We start from the raw sequence: 19685 nt of genomic DNA, 5'->3' as shown, positions 1-19685 counted from the left end.
TGGGTTGTAACGAAATTCATGTTGTGGTCTGTGGTATTAATAACACAGCAACTCCTAGTAACAAGAAGAGATATCCAAGAGACAGTAATGACTCATTTATTTGTTCAACTTGTACAATTTTCTGCTTGAAATATGTACCAAAATGCCTGTTTGCTCATGTGAAATGTCTGTGTTTTATTTGCCCTCAGGTGATAACAGTGGATGGGCTGATATCTTTGACCGCACAATTACAAAGAAACCACAAGATCTCACTGATGCCTGCTGTATGTTTATGCCTTTCTCACTGTATCTTTTTATTAAAAAACAAAAAGGTTAACGTGGTTGAAAAACACTTTCACTGATAAAAGTATTAGTCACATGCTGTGTTCATGTCTTACATGACTTCACCCAGAAAATTACAACACACAATACTTTTTTTAATCCTATTAGGGCTAAAATAGCAGACGATCTGCCTTTTCACTCCTGTTACTACAGTTTCACCATCCAACCTGAACCTGTAATAATGTGTTTGATAATTTGTTTTTTAGCTCTTCAGCAGTATCCAGTTAGCTGCGATTGCACCAAGACAGAAGTGGAATGTGTGGGGGTGAACTTGCGTGTCGTGCCTCATCTATCCTCTAATGTGACTTGGCTGTAAGTGCACTTCTCAAAGAGATTGCCATTTAATACTTCTTTTGTGTGGCAAAAAATTAGAGTCCCACAGGATCGTATTTATTTATTTTTTGTTTGATTTGCCGTGGAGCTTGGATGAGAATATTAATGGCTTACATTGACACGTATGGTAGGTGCTATAATCCAGAAGCAGTGTTATCTATTTGGAAATTATGTCCTGATATAGTTCAGTGCAGGTTTATTTTAATAGCACTTTTAACAGACGGTGTCAGAGTGTCATCTTTATAGAAATGTAGCTCCTTTAAAGAACTCCCTAAGGTGAGACAAGAAAGAAAAAATTAAGAAAACACCTTAAGAGTTTCTTCTCTAGAACTGTCTAAAAAAAGTTTAATCAATTAAGTATGTCAAAAGGATATTTATTGGTCATCATAGTCTTAACGATTACAGCAACTGTATTTTCTGTATATAACTGTACAAATCATTATGCTGAATAGATATTGTTAGATATTGTTTTAACCGTGATCTTATTATTCAGTCTTTTTTGAGAGATGATAATGTTTTATTCCATCGTGATTCTGCATCACTGCACAGGTCCCTGAAAAGCAATGACCTCAGAGAGCTTCCTGATGATGTCTTCTCTAAATATATTGATCTGCAGAGATTGTAAGTGTCCACAAGCATTCATCTTAGAACTGAATAAAAGTGCTTGTAGCCAAACCATATTGGCCAATATAGTCAAAGATGAATGATGTGTTGTCTCTGGAGAATCTACATTTACAGCATTTATTTGTTAGACACCCTTATTAAGAAGTGCTTGGTAGGCTCCAGTGAAAAAAAATATATATTCGTGGTTTGAGTATTTCATACATTGCAGATGATCTGGTGTTTTCAAACACAGCAATCTCTAGAATTTACACAGAATCATGAAGGAAAAAAACTTTTGATAATGGAGGGACTGTAGCCTGAGATACCTTGTAGATGTGAGACCAAAATCTGAAGCTGTAAACTATTGAGATTGGGAAAGGTTTTTATTTTGCTAATCTTCAACTGTTAAATTTGGGTGATAGCATTTGATTCCTGTTCTTGGCTCAGAGAAGTGAAACCAAATGTTTTATACCTTAAATTTTTTATGTTTTATGCATGCTATGATGATTTTCTGCTCACCATTCTTTTAAAACGTGATTGTATGCTGTTGGAGGACCGTAGACCTTCTTACAGATCAGACCAGTCTGATCTAGTCAGGCATTTCCATCCACAGAAATGTGGTTAACTCAATGTTACTCAACTCCAGAGTGTTTATAGAGTCTGTTGTGTGTGAAAATCCCAGAAGATTGTCTCTAGGTTACGTATGTAACCCAAGTTCTCTAAGGGAACGAGACGCTGTGTCGGAACGCTTTGGGAACATGACATCGTTGTCCATGATCTGAATAATGAGTCTAATCAAGTCAAGTCAAGTCAAGTCAAGTTTATTTGTATAGCGCTTTTCACAACAGACATTGTCTCAAAGCAGCTTTACACAAATCAACAGTGATGGTGAATGGTGTGCATTTGTCCCTGATGAGCAAGCCATGGCGACTGTGGCAAGGAAAAACTCCCTTAGATGTTATGAGGAAGAAACCTTGAGAGGAACCAGACTCAAAAGGGGAACCCATCCTCATCTGGGTGACATCAAGAGTTTGATCATAAATCTTTCAACAATACAGAACACTGGAGAGTGAGAACTAACATGATTACTGGAGTATAAGATTATAAGTAATGTTCTTTCTGCAGTCTTAAACAGTCTATATGGTTAGTAGCTCCGAGTTTTATAAGCTCAGCATTTGTGATCACCACAGATCCAGCATCAGCTTCTCCATGCCAGAGCCTTTAAACACTCCAGGAGGTCCAATGTCAAAACTCCACACATGTAGCGGGATCCAAATGGCACTGGTACGTCTCTAGATGGTTCAGGATGTTTGTGAGTTCGGCATCTACTTCTTTAAAGGTCCGTAATCATCACGAGGTGGGAGGTGACTGGAGCTGGAGCAACCTCAGGATGCCTCGGGATGGGGAGAGAAAGAGAAGCAGTGGAGAGGAATTAGCGTAGCTGCTGTTCATGATATTAACAGCACAAGTTGATAATGTGCATGTGATCAGATGTTCTGGAGCACAAGGTTATGATGTGATGTGTGTTATGTGTAGGCTTTGCTAAAAGATACGTTTTAATCTACACTTAAATTGGGTGAGTGTGTCTGAGCCCCGAACACCGTCAGGAAGACTATTCCAGAGTTTAGGAGCTAAATGTGAAAATGCTCTACCACCTTTAGTGGACTTTGCTATTCTAGGAACTACTAGAAGCCCAGAGTTTTGAGATCTCAGGAGCGTGGCGGATTGTAGCGTGTTAAAAGACTGGATAGATACACGGAGCCAAACCATTTAGTGCTTTATAAGTGAGAAGTAATAGTTTGTAGTCTATTCGAAACTTAACAGGAAGCCAATGTAGGGACGATAAGATCGGGGTTATGTGATCATATTTTTTTGACCTTGTAAGAACTCTGGCTGCTGCATTCTGGACTAACTGAAGCTTGTTTATTAATGAAGCAGGACATCCACCTAGTAACGCATTACAGTAGTCTATTCTGGAGGTCATAAACGCATGGACGAGCTTCTCTGCATCGGATATAGACAACATATTTCTTAGCTTAGAAATATTTCTAAGGTGAAAGAAGGCTGTTTTGTAACCTGATTGATGTGATTTTTGAAAGACAAGTCGCTGTCTAAAATAACACCCAGGTCTTTTACCGTTGAACTAGTGGTTACAGAACATCCGTCTAAATGCAGGTTGAGATGCTGGAGCGTCTGTATACCAGTTTTTGGGCCGATGAGCAAAATCTCAGTCTTATCAGAATTTAAAAGTAGAAAGTTATGGGTCATCCAATCTCTTAGTTCCTTAACACACTCAGTCATCCGGGTTAATTGAGCTGTATCGCCTGGTTTAGATGAAATATATAGCTGAGTATCATCAGCATAACAATGGAAGCTAATTCCATGCCTTCTAATAATATTTCCTAACGGAAGCATGTATATTGTGAAGAGCAGGGGTCCTAGAACTGAACCTTGCACGCCATAATTTACTTGCATTAGCCTGGATAGCTCTCCATTCAAATCTACGAAATGGTAACGATCGGACAGGTAGGATTTAAACCAGCTTAATGCCTGTCCCTGAATGCCGATGTAATTTTGTAAGCGATCTAGGAGGAGATCATGGTCTATAGTGTCGAATGCAGCACTAAGATCTAGTAAAACCAACAGCGAGATGAAGCCTTGGTCTGAAGCTAAAAACAGGTCATTAGTTATTTTAACTAGAGCAGTTTCTGTGCTATGATGGGGCCTAAAACCTGACTGAAATTCTTCAAAGATATTGTTCTCTTGCAGGTAGGAACATAACTGTGCAGCGACAATCTTTTCTAAAATCTTAGACATAAATGGGAGATTTGAAATTGGTCTGTAATTTGATAACGTGTTTGGATCCAGATTAGGTTTTTAATGAGGGGCTTAATAACTGCTAACTTGAGGGATTTAGGACGTGACCTAAAGATAGTGAGGAGTTAATAATATTTAGAAGAGGCTCACCAGTTGTATATAACACTTCCTTCAGTAATTTAGTAGGAATTGGATCTAACTGACATGTTGTCGATTTAGCTTTGGCAATAACATTATACAGCTCTTCCTGTCCTATACATGTAAAACAGTGGAGTTGTGGAGTTGAAGGTAACACTGTCTCAGGAGATGCTGTAAGAGGTTGAACTGCCACAATTGTTTTTCTAATGTTATCTATTTTTCAGTGAAGAAAATCATAAAGTCCTCACTACTAAACTGTGATGGAACACAATTTTCAGAGCCCTGATTTGTAGTTAGTTTAGCTACTGTACTGAAAAGGAACCTGGGATTGTTTTGTTGTTTTCTATAAGTTTGCTCAGGTGTTCAGCTCTAGCAGCTTTTAGCGCCCGTCTGTAGCTGAGCATACTGTCTTTATCTGTGATTCTAAATACCTCCAATTTAGTTTTCCTCCATTTTCTCTCCAGATTACGTGCTGTTCTCTTGAGGGCATGTGTATGACTATTATACCAAGATGCAGGTGCTTGGTCTCTAACCTTTTTTAACCGGATAGGGGCAACGGTGTCTAATGTGCTAGTGAGGATAAGGTCTATGTTCTTAGTTATCTCATCAAGATTAATAGTAGTTATGGGTTTAGTGAGAAATTGAGATAAATCAGGCAGGTTATTTACGAATCTGTCCTTAGTGGTTGGAACAATAGTCTTACCAGGTCGATAACGTGGCGAAACACGTCTAATCTGCTCTCCCGGTAGTGTGTACAGTATGAGGTAATGGTCTGTGATGTCATCACTCTGAGGTAAAATATCTATATCAGTGACGTCTGCTCCGTGGGATATTATTAAGTCTAGTGTGTGGTTAAAGCGATGAGTTGGTCTGGTGACGTTTTGTTTAACCCCAAAAGAGTTTAATAAGTCAACAAATGATAATCCTAGAGCATCGTTTACATCATCTACATGAATATTAAAATCTCCTACAAGCAGCACTTTATCAAAATTGATCAAGAGATCTGATAGAAAACAAGCAAACTCTTGAAGAAAATCAGCGTAGGGTCCTGGGGGTCTGTACACGGTGACCAGAGCGAGTTTACTATGTATGTCCGAAAGTACAACTTTAAGAACGAGCACTTCAAATGATTTAAAGCTGAATCCTAACATCTGACTAACATTAAGAGAAGCAGTATAAATGGTTCCTACACCCCCCCCACGACCAGTCTGACGGGGCTCATGCTTATAAACATATCCTGACGGTGTCGACTCGTTTAGACCCATATAATCACCTGGTTTAATCCAGGTCTCAGTGAGACAGAGTGCATCGAGATTATTATCCGTGATCATCTCATTTATAATCAGTGCTTTGGGTGCAAGTGATCTAATGTTTAAAAGACCAAACTTTAAAACTTTTTGGTGTTTGTTTATCAGTCAAAATTTAAGGCAGGCTGTCACCAGCGGGGTGACGTCAGGACCAGAAAGTATAAAATGCCCATTGAGAAAAGCTGGCTTCGGCTTCTGTAATCGAGAAGGAAGCGCTGAAGGGACGCCGGAGGTGTGGCATCGAGACGCAGTGTCTCGGTTCAGCGCTCTACCACCTCGGGGGAGAGACCAGAACCTCGGAGTTGTGACCATTCAGGGGTCACAGCCACAGCTTCCACAACTCGGGGCAGGGTTAACTATTGGGCCCCCTGATTAAAAGAGGAGATCCTCAGAGGAATCTCCCATGGAGGCTGTTCGAGGAGGGCCACCAAGTCTGTCAACCATGGACGGCCTGGCCACCATGGGGCTACTATGAGGAGACTGACTCCATCCCGGTGAATTCTCTCCAGAACTCCTGGAATTAGCACGACGGGGGAAAGGCGTAAAAGTGCAGCCTCAGCCATGGTTGTGACGTCTCTAAAGAAGCAAACAGGTCTACTTGGGCTTTGCCAAACTTCTCCCAAATCTGTTGCACCACCTGAGGGTGGAGGCGCCACTTCCCGGCCTTGGACCCCAGTCTCGAGAGAGCGTCTGCTGCTTTGTTTAAAAGGAGGATCTTTCACACCAGCCTGTACACGGGGCGTGAGCGCAGATGCTCCCACACTGATGCTGGGAGCAAAAAACGTTCATCAAACTTGCCCAATGGAGGGGCTTAATGCTCACCGGCCGGCCAAGCTATATCCAGCTTCTGAACTACACGTGTCACAACCTCCAGCAGCTCCTTGCTATTGGGTTCCCCCTCCTCGTAGGAAGAGAGGCGGAGCTGTGTGCTCTCGTGAAGGGGGGAGGACGTCGCCGAGAGGCATGCCTCTGAAGCCGAACGTGAGTTGGACCAAGCAGAGGAGGAAAGAGAAAGGGACAAGCCCGTCTCCAAACCTTCTGCAAGATCCATGAGCGAACCCCAGGAAAGAGCGCGCCAGGAGTGGAGCAGCTGCATAGGCATGTGAGCACATCGCTGGCATTGAGCCGAAACCGCATGCTCTGTTTCCAAAGAAGCCAAACACAGGCTGTGTGTATCCCTTCCTATAATGAAGAAGCACTTGGCCGAAAAGTCTGCTCGGTTTTCTTCTATGCTTTTATTATATATATATATATATATATATATATATATATATATATATATATATATATATATATATATATATATATATATATATATTTATTTATTTATTTATTTATTTTTGACAGACAAACATTAAATTTACACAGAGCGCTTCAAGAGCCAGCTTCTCTCCATGGGCGTACTTCCTGGTCGTGACGTCACCCCGCCAGTGACAGCCTGCCTTCAATTTCGACTGATTAGACTCATTATTCAGAGCATGGGCAACGCAGTCGCGTTCCCAAAGCGTTCCAAAGCAGCTCGAGTTTCTGAAAGGCGACTGTAGTTTATGAAATACTCTAATGTACTTTCTATAACCAAAATCCTACTGTACCACAATTAATGTCACATACATCACACTCTTTATTAATTTAGTTTTATTATACTAACTAAGGCTCTTGACCTGTGTCTATATCTGATTTTGTACATTGTATCTGATTTGCACTGATGCAGGATTAGTTGATTGGATAACTGCATACATTTGCAGGTGTACAGGGTGTTTTTTTATAAAAGGTCAATCCATTTTACACTGCTACAAAGTAGCATTTTTTTACTTGTTAAAATTGTGTAAAATATGGTGGTGGATCTTTAATGTTTGGAGTTGTTTTTCTGCCAAGGACTTTGTTGATATCAAATATCAACAGGTATTAAATCAAACATGACTGCATCTGTCAAAAAGCTCAAAATGGATAGTGGGTAGCAGGACAGTGATTACAAAAATAAATCATAATCAACACAAAAAGTTTACTGACAGCAAAACCAAGGTTCCTCCATGGCCATTCCTGTCCCCCAACTTGAACCCTATAGAAAACCTGTGGGGTAAAGAGAGCCCAGCAGCATGAATCTTGAAATTTTAAATAAAAAGAAATTTAAACTGGGAAACTTTTGTATGCATCTCTTGCCAAGTATTTTACAACTTCATCAGGCATTATAGGCAAAGCCTCAGAGCTGATCTTGGCAAAGGAGGTAGCACAAAGTATGTAAGCATATGTAGAGCTGAAAATTCAAATATATGTTCAAATATATGTTCAAAATCATGTGAGCGTTAACAAACATTTGGCCATAAACAGTATGTGAAATGTGAATATCTCTTTTTATAGCCATAATCCAAAGGGGTTGGCAGCATGCACTTTGATTACCTTCGGTATTTTTGCTTTCCAACATGTGTATTAGGGTAAAAGCTGTGTAATATTCTTGTTTCTTTGTGTGTGTTTTGAAGTTTCACACGTATTACTTTATATAGCCCCTAAATCACCCATAAAGCATTAGATTAAAGGTCAAGGTCTTAGCAAGTTCCCAGCTTAGTCCCTTAAACCTCTAGTGGATTGGAGAATTTATACTGCACTGATCATTTGGGATCCCTAGAAAATATAAAAAATGTGATCTTTCCTTTTGTAGTTGCATGAGTTTGGTGTGATACACAGTTATTATTTGAGGAAAATTTTGTTACTGACAAATACTGCCTCAAATCCCTATACTTTTCCTGTAAATAGACTTGTTAAGTCATACATAAAAGTTTATCTTTAGTTAAACATTCACCTATTTATTAAACATGGGTCAAATTAACTCTTGCAGTATCTTGGACTGTACAGAAATGTTGTGAATTTTGTAAAGCATATTGCAATTACCTACATAATTTATTACTTTCAGTATATAATACAAAATGCCTCCTATTTAATTAAGACAATAAGCATTATATACTTAAATAACTGCCTTGTCTAATTACGTTTAAGATTAATTTTTTTTTGGTCCTGAAAAGTTGAATAGCTCCAAGTCAGTATCCTTTTAGGAAATTAAGCTTTTGCATTTGATTGGAGATAATTCTGTGGATCATGTAATGCCATTAAGAAGTTGCTTTTTTCTTTTGCCTCAATTTTGTTACCTGGTTACAGGTTCTGGTCTGTCTATTACACTTTTTGTTCCAGAACTGTTTAGTAAACTGTTACCTGTTCTTTCTGTTCTTGAGGCTTACCACATGTGGCAAACCATGTTTAATGTGGTGAACCTTTTTTTTAATATAATATTCTGTTCTGTTCTCCCTTTTTCTGGCTGTCCAATACTTTTTTAAAGCTCATTGTAAAAGTTGGCAGAAAAAACATCTTTAGAATCCAGATTACAAATTATTACAAATATACTGCACTTAAAAAACTAAATTGAATTTTACCAAATGAGTTTTATATATTCAGAACAAAGCATATTTTTCTTTAGTGTATAACCATTAAAGATTCCAGGAGTACAGAGTTACTACTTTTATTGCATGAAGCATGCAATAAAATTTACCATGCATTTACCATGTTTTTTATACCCCAAGCTAGTCATTTTTAATTAACTGTTTTGACCACCCGATTATTTTTCCTATCTTTTTTTTTTTTTTTTATACCAGTCCTGCCCTCTCGCTCAAACTTATTTTTATCTGCCTACAGGTTCTCACTGGACAATTATTTTTACCAAACACACACCAACACTATATATCCTCCTTTTTTAGTTAAATGAGTGATTCAAGTAATATTTCCTTTATGTAAAAAACTTTAATACAAAAATAATAATTATATTATGTTTTTTAGATGTTTGCATATAGTTAGCATTAAATAAATGAAAGATAAAATATATATAATAGTCAACTGGACTGTGATTGCAGTTTTCATACCAAAGAAGGAATCTTATGTAACAGATTAATTTCGAGTGCAAACATAAAACACAAAAAAAAGAAAATAACTTTAACCTTAGCAAAAACATGAACCAACTACAAACATAGAACACTAAGGTGCAAGGTGAAACTTAAATATATGTGCTGATTATGCTACTTAGTTACATGTGACATAAAAATTGGATGTGATGGGAGACGTAGTCCAATGTCTCTAGGCATAATGCAAACAGCAAACAGATGAGAACAAGAAATACTTCACACAGCTCCCAATAATATTTATTTGTTTAAAGTATAATAATGATAATAATTTAAATTTTAATGTATATATAATAAATCTGTTGAATTATTATATGAAAATGCAATTTTTTCCTTGCAGTTGATTATTAGTTGATTTCCAAAATATACTAATAAAATGTGACTTGCAATTAGATATCATTTTTATGTGAGTACCTTCACATTGCCAAATGTGATTAGGCTTACTTGGTATATTTTTCTCTCTTCTACAGGTTTCTTCAGAACAACAGCATTCACACAGTGTCTAGTCGTGCATTCAGTGGCTTATTCAGACTGAGAAAACTGTGAGTCCTTTTTTATACAGGCTTCCTTTCTTTTGAGGAAACTTGGATGGATATTTTTTTGACAGTCAATCTTATTTTAAATAGCTTAAGAGAGTGTCAGAGAGTGCTTGATCAGTAAGGATATTTCTTATACAGTTAACTAAGGAATGCAAAAATAACACACTGCAATTTATTCTCTCTATGCATCACATCAACTCTATGTCAAGTCTTCCTTGCCAAGTTTCAGAAAGCCTATAAAATAGATTGCTTAGCATGCTTCTCGAAGTTTTGAGGAGAAGTGGGTCACCATTTGGGCCTTTTCTGTCTAGAGATGGACTTCTGTTCAGAAAATTGTTAAATCCTAGCACCACTAGGGCTGTGCAGTAAGGCCCTTTTAACTGCTCAGGTGTAAAATTAAGATAATTTTTAAAAGTTGCTGTAGGTAAGGGCATATGTCATAAATGTAATTGTAAGAAGGACATATTTGTGTTAGGAGCAGTGAACAATCTGTGCTTAAAGTGTTGTTGTTTCTCTCAAAGGGCCATATGTAGAGATGGAAAATAATACTAAATTGGATTACAAAGGTATTCAGACCCCAGGAGTATCTAAGTGTTACTTAGATAGTTGTGTGAGAATTGTGCAAAGGAATGACAGCTGGGGGGAAATAGGCGCATTTTATGATGTATGATATGATATTTATAGTATGAGCTAAAGCAAGGAGAAGCATTTAGTCCAACACCATGCTCTGACAGTATAATATAACAGTGTCATGCTGATTTTCCTGTTCTTCACAAGCAGATGCAGGTGTTTCAAATGCAGAATCATGAACTTAATTAAAACTGCTCTACCAGGCCATCTGTTATCAGTTGATAAACACTTCTGCAATTTGATGTAATCTTAAATAATTCATCAAACTTTTCAGTATATCAAACATTAATAAGGTAAATGTTTGTGGCTGTGATATATGACTGGTGTATGGCTGAGGTATTGACTGTGGTGAGCAAACTGGCTCAGGGAAGAAAGTGTGGGAGCCAGAAGTTTTGTAAACAGAAAACACAAAAAGAATACAGTTTTATTTTGACACAGTCCTATTGTCACACAAATTTTACTTGTCAGTGGGATTTTTAATGCATACACACACACAGACACAAGTGTATGCGCATACAGAGTGGTCTTGCTCTTTCTCCCCCAGCTCTGCTTCTGCATCCTCATGCCAGTCACTGCAAAATATCACACACTCATTAAAACAACTCGTGCACAGGTGCATGATCCTTATCCTTTACTTCCTCTGACTCCACCCTCCATTAACAAACAGCTGCTACCACCACAGCCCAAATCAGGTGGGTGAGCCATCCGGCCTGCAGCTCTCCACTCTGCGACACAAGAGGAAACCGGCCATAGCTATTTACTCTCCCTGTCTGTATACCACCACGAGTGATATGCATGTTGGCATCTTTTATGTGGTGGAGCCACTAGAGCAGCGTGTGGTTCAAACACACGGTGAAGACCTGTCTTAGCAAGTCAAGTCAAGTTTATTTCTATAGCGCTTTCCACAGACATTGTCTCAAAGCAGCTTTACAGAATTTAACAGTTAAGGTGAACGATGTGTGTTTATCCCTGATGAGCAAGCCATAGTGACTGTGGCAAGGAAAAACTCCCTTAGATGTTATGAGGAAGAAACCTTGAGATGAACCAGACTCAAAAGGGGACCCTATCCTCATTTGGGTGATATAAAGAGTGTAATTATAGTCTTTAAACAATACAGAACACTGGAGAGTGACAGATAACATAAGTACTGGAATGTAAGATTATAAGTAATGTCCTATCTACAGTTTTATAGTCATTTGAGGTTATGGAACCAGGAGCAACTGAGGAACTCAGTTGCTCATATATATATATATATATATATATATATATATATATATATATATATATATATATATATATATATATATATAGCTCAAAATTTGCAATCATTATGGATCCAACACCAGCTTCTCCATGCCAGAACCTTTAACACTCAAAGAGGTCCAGTGTTCGGGATGTTTGCGGGGCCGGCATCTACCTCTTTAAAGGTCCACAATCTTCATGAGATGGGACGTGACTGGGGCTGGCGAAACCAGAGAGAGAGAAGCATGTGTAGCTGCTGTACATCAGTGTAGCTGCTGTACATCATATTAACAGCACAAGTTGATAATGTGCATGTGATCAAATGTACTGGAACAGAAGGTTATAATATGTGATGTGTGTTATGTGTAGGCCTTGCTAATAAGATACGTTTTTAATCTGCACTTAAACTGGGATAATGTGTGTCTGAGACCCGATCACTGTCAGGAAAACTATTCCAAAGTTTAGGAGCTAAATGTGAGAATGCTCTACCACCTTTAGTGGACTTTGCTATTCTAGGAACTACTAGAAGTAAGTGGGTTCTACTTGTGATAATGTACTACTGCACGGCCCCCAGTACACTGTCTGATGCTTTAGTCTGCAAAATAAAAAGGATAGAGCAGTGCTCCATTGGTTTCCACATGCTCAATGTGTAGCACAATTTCAATTGCAGAAATGTAGGTCACACTGAAGGAGCACAGTGTGTTGCAATTGCAAATGTAACATATACATACATACATACAATTTTATGTAATACACTTTAGTACAAACAGCAGATTTTTTCATTGCATTTAGTAGAGGCTCTATTATTTATAAGGCTTCATAGCATGTCCTGATGGTGCTCCTTTTTATACGATGAACGGCACCAATAAATAGTATGAATACCTTGTGACAATGTCATATTGCTCTCAGTCATAGTGTTAATACTGCTCTTTTGTAAGGATGAATCATTTACAACCGATATTCTTAATTAGACTTAAGCGATGTCCTGATTTTTAATAACTTATTACAAGAATCATACAACCTTCTGATAGTGCTGCTGTTTTTAGTGCATCAGATTTCTGAGGTTGAGAATTGTTTGATGCCATTTTAATGCTGTGCAAAGTATAAAATCATACCTCATATATCACATACATTCAAAAATATCTTGAAGCAGAGAACATGGAGAAAAAAAATGAATTTGCTATAGTCATCAGTGCCATTATCACCAATACAACATTTGCATTTTCCAAATTTTAAAGTTTACATTTATTTGATCAATGTAGCAGTGATTTTCTGACTACTATTCAGACAGCTCTCGTTCCAAAAAAGGCTTGCATTTTCCACAAGTTGTATTTCATGCCCATGTACTGCACAGGTTGTACAGGTGTCAATTGACTTTCAATCGTAGAGCTTCCACATGAGAGATCAGACGCTAGTTTTTCACTTGCTGTTGGGACTGTCCACACAGCAGCCGGTCATGCAGGGTAGTATGAACTGCAGTTACAGGCCAGTTGGAGAAATTTGTTTTACATTGAAGATGTTGGAATTGCATGTAAGTGCACTGTGTGGCACTGTGATTTTTCTAGTACATCTGGTACTTTACCTATAGGCTTAAAAATTGCATAAGTACACATCACCAGACCTGTAAGGTGTGATAGTTTACAAATAATTAAATATACAATAATAATAATAATAATAATAATAATAATAATAATAATAATAATAATAACAATAATAACAATAATAATAATAATAATAATAATACACCTCCAAAATACAGTACTGTGCAAAAAGCTTGTATTCAATATAAAAAAGAAAAAAAAATAGAAGGAGTCTCTTTAGGACCTGACTCAACATTATGATGAAGCTTCATCAAGATTCCAATTTGACTCTTCTACATTCCAAAGAAGCTTGATCATGAATGCTCTTACTTGAGGTGTAGCAGCCAAGAAGCAAGGGGAACAAGGAGCAAGGGTGAAAAGTGTGAAACAAGGGTGAAAAGGCTAAAATATGCTAAATCTCAAAAATTGTAATGAAGATCAGTGGAAAAGTGTATTATGGAATGATGAATCCAAATTTAAAATTGTTAGGTTTAATTGTCAAAAATATGTGAGAAGAAATGTTAAAGAGTGATGAGAGAATAAGCGATTGCAGCCCTCAGTAAAACATGGTGGAGGGTCTGTCCTGGTTTGGAGCAGCATTTTTGCAAGTGGTGATATTGTCTAAAATGACCGGATCATGACTACTGAAAAGTACAGTTTTTTTCAGCCTAGTAACACTCTTAAACACACTTTTAATGCAGTGAAATCATATTGGAGGAGTAAAGCAGCTAATAAAACAGTGACAGTCATGGACTATGAGATGCAACTTGATGGAGATTGGAGACTGTAAGGTGTTGGCAGGGGACAGTGTAGCTAGACAGCATCGGATGGTGGTCTGTAGGACGGCTTTGGAGGTGAAGAAGTAGAGGAGGAGCGTGAGGACTAAAAAGAGAATAATATGGTGGAAACCTAAGGAGGAAGACTGTAGTGTAAGGTTCAGTGAAGAGGTCAGACAGGGGCTCAGTGGTGGTGAAGAGGTGCTGGATGATTGGGCAACTACTGCGGAAGTGATAAGGGAGACAGCTAGGAAGGTACTTGGTGTGACATCTGGAAATAGAAAGACAAAGAGATGTGGTGGTGGAAAGAGGAGGTGCAGAAAAGCATAAGGAGAAAGAGGTTAGCAAAACAGAATTTGGATCGGCAGAGTGATGAGAAAAGTAGGCAGGAGTACAAGATGTGGCAGCAGGTGAAGAGGGATGTGGCAAAAGCTAAGAAAAAGGCATATGAGGAGTTGTATGAGACGTTGGACACTAATCAAGGAGAAAAATTTATATTGGTCAGGCAGAGGGACCGAGCTAGGAAGGATATGCTGCAAGTTAGAGTAATAAAGGATGGAGATGGAAATGTGTTGACTAGTGAGGAGAGTGTGTTGAGAAGGTGGAGGGAGTATTTTAAGCAGCTGATAAATTAGGAAAATGAGAGAGAGAAGGTGGGTGATGTGGAGATGGTTAAGCAGGAAGTGGAAAAGATTAGTAAGGAGGAAGTGAGAGGAGCAATTAAGAGAATGAAGTGTTGGTTGGACCAGAATAAATACCAGTAGAAGCATGCTGGTGTTTATGAGAGATGGAAGTGGAGTTTTTAGCTAGATTTTCCCAAAAAAATGTTGGAAGGTGAGAGGATGCCTGAGGAACGGAGAAGGAGTGTCCTGATACCAATTTTTAAGAGTTCAAAAGATGCTTAGTGCAAATGGGGTGTCAATTTAAAAAAAATTTAATGTAGTATATCTAAGATTTTGACTGGTGGTTTACCTTTATATGTAAAGTGTTTATAGAGATTTATCTGGCCTACGATTAATTCTGTCAAAACACACTAATGTCAGGGTGCGAGTGGTGAAACAGGAGGAATACAGCTCGCTCGCTCAGGTTTAATGACAGGATTGAGGAAGAGAGACACACACACACACGCACGCACACACACACTGCAGTCCTTAGGTTGCGAGAGTCCGAAGTGCGCTTGGGGAGAAGTGTAGCGGATCCGAGATGCACGGGGAGGAGAAGCGCAGCCAGTACCGGATAGAAGATTCTGAATGGAACGGATTGCATTGAGTACTGCATGCAACAGAGAACCCATGCAGCAGTACGTAACACCTAACACAATTAATAACGAACGCTGGGTGAATGTGAGAGAGTGGTTTATATAGGAGCGGGGTGGAGTGATGAGGAGCTTCAGGTGTGCATGATTAGGCCTGGAGCTCCAGAAAGAGTGAAGGCATGATTGATGATGAGCCCCAGGTGTGCGTGGTTAAACCTGGAGCTCTAGGGAGAGCGGAGGCATAGAGAGCCACCAAGGGGGCGTGGCAGGTGGTTCCCTGACAACTTAACACGATAGATAACCGAAAGTTGTACAACTTGAACTGACAGGATACTGTGGAAGTGGTGGAATCACATCTGTGTCACAGCAATCGGAAGGTGGAAATATGCATGTTTTACATTTTGTCACATCTTTGTTTAGACACCAATCATGTTTGTTCACCACTCACATCAGATCTGGTGTGCATAGAAGGCATTTAAAACCTTTAACTTTAAATAATTTCCCTTTCAGTGTCACTTGAATGTGACAGAATAGCCTCAGGCTTTAAGTTTATTGTACATCCTTTACTGTTTATCTTTAAAAAAGTTACTCTTATCTCTTTTATGCATCCAAACAATAGCTTTTATAACTGCTTGTCAGAGGCTCATACATGTCTATCAAAAGATTTCCACTGGATGGCTGAGAACTTAAAAAAGAAGTCAGTTACAACAGGGCTTTGTATTTGCCAGTCATAAATGTTCTAGTCCCAAACAGTTTTGGCTTTGATAATGTTTATTTTCTAACTCCATCACAGCTTAATTGAACAAATGCCTAAATGCCTTCCACATGACCAGGCATATTTGAACAATAAAAGTAGATTAACAAAACTCAGTTTGAAAAAAAGGGAGAGAAAGAATATTGCATATAATCAACTGAGATAATGTGTAATAATGGATAAAAAAAAATTGTTTACAGATCAAATACAGTGGAACCCGGTTATCTCGCCCTTGGTTATCTCGACAACCCTATTAAGTCGACGTTTTTGAAGTGGAACAGCCAAATTCTCGCTTTTTCTAAGCATTTTTTATCGGTTATGTCGCCAAACCCTAATATCTCGAGCACAAGGGGGGAAAAATTTGCCATTTAACGTCGGTTATCTCGGTGCAGCCGCAGAAGAACTCATGAAGTGGCGGAAAAATCAAGGCTTACAGCTGCTACAGGTGTTGTATTGTATACTGGTGAATCTCTGCTGTTAGTTAGTGCACATATGCCTTTTGTTGTTAAATGTTATGCGATGAACGGGAGGCGAAAGCCGCGCTTGGCGGCACGGAACATGTGATGACCATCCAAAATCATAGAATGAACACCGCGATGTGGGGGGATCCGCGATGCGCTTTGGGAAGAAAAGCGCAGCCGTTGAGAGAGTGCCGGTGGGAAGGCACGTACCGGGATACGCATGCGCGATAACAACGACCGCCGTGAACCAACATATACCAACAATAACAGACAGTGAGAGTGTGGAAGTTTAAATAGGAGCTGGTGATGATGATAAACGAGCACCATATGTGCGCGATTGAAGCGGAGCTTCAGAGAAAGCGGCCGAGAAAGCACCTGACACGCTGAAGAGGGCCGAAGGGGGCGTGGCAGGTGGATTCCTGACAGATAAACATGCACTGTATGTATTTTTATAGCATGCCTTCATCAAACAAATCGCGGCAACGCTGTTGTGTAAAAAAACCCTTCAAAAACCCTTCAAATTTCAAGCACGTTAATATGTTGCCGCCATTTTGATTTTCGTTTATCTCGATCAACGGTTACCTCGATGCTTTTTGGCACCCCCCTAGGACATCGACATAACCGGGTTCCACTGTATATATAAATGTTTTTCATAGCTTTAATTAATTACTTTCCCTAACACAGTTTGTCTCTGCTCCTTAAAAACTACATTTTATATAGATTTTTAAAGTTCATAGTCTGAACAACATATTAGGTTATAATTTTAAAGTCATCACATTTGATTACAAGCATTATAAAATACTATTTTTGTAGCCCAAACTATCCACACATTTTGCAAAGCTTCATTAATTGAGATCATGGTGAAATGAGCATTAAATATTCCTATTGTATATATCAGTTATTAGTAAATTCACTGAAGTGAAAGATACTATTTATTTTTCTGCATTTGATTTTTGATAAATTCAAGTAAATACACAGTGGGGCCCAATAGTGTAAAAGCACTAGTGCAACTGTCTTCATTTTGCATTTAACAACTATCATTTATTTATATTATATGACAACAAATATTTGAGTAAACAGTAAAATTCTCTCTAATATTTTAGTTACAAACTTGAGCTGGCACAAACTCTACAAATGTTGAACATTTAGTCTTTTTGTTTTAAACACTGAACCATTTAGGATTGCAGACTAAAGATAATATCAGTCAATGGCTGCAGTATAAAACAATATTAAAAAGACCAAAGAATGTTTTTAAAAAATAATTGGACATTTTGCTTTTAATATTTAAATTTCATCTGATTACAGTAATTTTGATAGTGTTATTTTAGTGACTTGAAAGCATTTGTGGAAAAACGTCTCTAGGTTATATATGTAAGCCCGGATTCCTGTCAATAACACTTTGGGGAACGCTTACCCGTGTCCATGCTCTGAACCACACGTGTAAACGGTCCAAAGGAAAATCGCCATATAAAAGCACATGCCGTGGAGATGGTGTTAGCTTAGAAAGTGAAGAAATTTGTGATGCAGTGAGTGTGGCCTGGAGACACAGCGTCTTGTTCCCTCAGGGAACCAGGGTTACATACATATTTCAGGAACTCGAGCTGCATTAACAACGATTTGAAAATGAGTGTTCAGTACTGCCAGACTGACCAATCTCTGCCTAGTGTAGGTGGGCACAGCTAAGTCGAAGGTCGAAGGACTGAGAGGCCAGAAGTGGCACTAATGTCAAGGCTGTAGGACATGATGAAGGTCAGCTGGTCCGACTTTATCCACATGGCAGCTCTGTGGCACACCCAGTTAAGCTTTTTGTGGTCAGGGGCCTGAAAAATAAGAAGATAGAATGCCTGGAGCACGACTGAAGGTTGGACAGCCGAGGGCACCTTGGGGACATACCCCGATCTGGGGTAGCGGAAGGCACCTGCCATGCTTGGGGTGAACTCCAGACAGTTGGGGTTTACAGAAAGTGTGTGAAGATCCCCAACTCTCTTTAGTGACAAGATGGCCAGTAGAAAAACAGTCTTGACTGTTAAAATCTTGAGGGCACCTCGGGCAGGGGCTGGAAAGAAGGCTTAGACAAGGCCTCCAGGACAATGTCTAGGACCCACACAGGCCACTCTGGGTCACTGTGGAGGAAACGTGTCACTAACTGTTTTTTCTCTAGCAACTTCTCGGCAAGCAGAGCATAATAAGCCGCAATAGTGGACACGTAAACCTTTAGGGTGGAAGGAGACAAGCATTTGGCGAACTGTATTTGAAGAAATTCCATCACTGGGTCAACTGGGCAGTTAACTTGTTCTAACTGGTGACCATGTAGTAAACAGGTGCCCCTTTGCGGCATACGACCACATTATTTAGGGAGCTCCAGACTGGAAAATAGTCTTTACGAACTCTGCGAAGACCAGTGGTTAAGAGATATGCCCCCTCAGGGGCTACAGCCACAGCCTGAGCTACAAGGAGAAGACAGACTTAAATCCCAGCGAACGCTCACCAGAACTCCTAGGAGCAGCGATACAGAGGGGAAAAGCATACAGGCGGAGTCTCGGCCACGCCTGTACCATGGTGGGGAGAACCAGAGGTAATGGTGCGATGTCTCTTGAGTCGCAAACAGGTCAACTTGTGCTCTGTAAAAAAAGCCTCCATTCCCCGGACCTTGGCCCTTGCTTCAAAAGGACATCTGCTCCTTGATTCAACCACCCTGGGTTGTATAGTGCTCTAAGCAAGAGCAGCTTCCCTTGGGGCCACAGGAGGATCTGTCGTGCCAGCTTGTAAAGTAGCCAAGAGTGCAGAATTCCACACAGTCTGACAGGGTGAGCCAAAGGTGTCTTTTGTGGAGGCCAAGGTGGACATAGACCGGCCGAAAGCCAGGTCTGTAGCAGCTCTCGGACCCCGTCACTGTCCATAGACACTCCCTCATCAAGCTCTCACAGCAGGTCGACCTAATAAGCATGCAACACGGCCGTTGCCATGTAAGCCTTGCCCACCAGAGTT

At 39.4% G+C, this 19685-nt stretch overlaps 1 protein-coding gene across 3 annotated transcripts in view; it reads left to right on the top strand.

The window, feature by feature from the left end:
- Positions 1-19685, top strand: part of rxfp2a (relaxin family peptide receptor 2a) — a 99226-nt gene that overhangs the window by 41654 nt on the left and 37887 nt on the right. For 2 of the 3 annotated variants that reach the window (XM_046861428.1, XM_046861427.1), the window contains exons 4-7: positions 189-263; positions 528-633; positions 1204-1275; positions 9931-10002. In XM_046861428.1, the coding sequence (XP_046717384.1) occupies positions 189-263; positions 528-633; positions 1204-1275; positions 9931-10002 (325 nt within the window). The remainder of the gene's footprint in view (positions 1-188; positions 264-527; positions 634-1203; positions 1276-9930; positions 10003-19685) is intronic. The other variant, XM_046861430.1, reaches the window with a different exon arrangement.

Source organism: Silurus meridionalis, chromosome 11 (assembly GCF_014805685.1).
Source record: "Silurus meridionalis isolate SWU-2019-XX chromosome 11, ASM1480568v1, whole genome shotgun sequence".
Lineage (NCBI taxonomy): Eukaryota > Metazoa > Chordata > Actinopteri > Siluriformes > Siluridae > Silurus > Silurus meridionalis.
The sequence above is the reverse complement of the archived record's forward strand: the minus strand, read 5'-3'. Positions and strand labels throughout refer to the sequence as shown.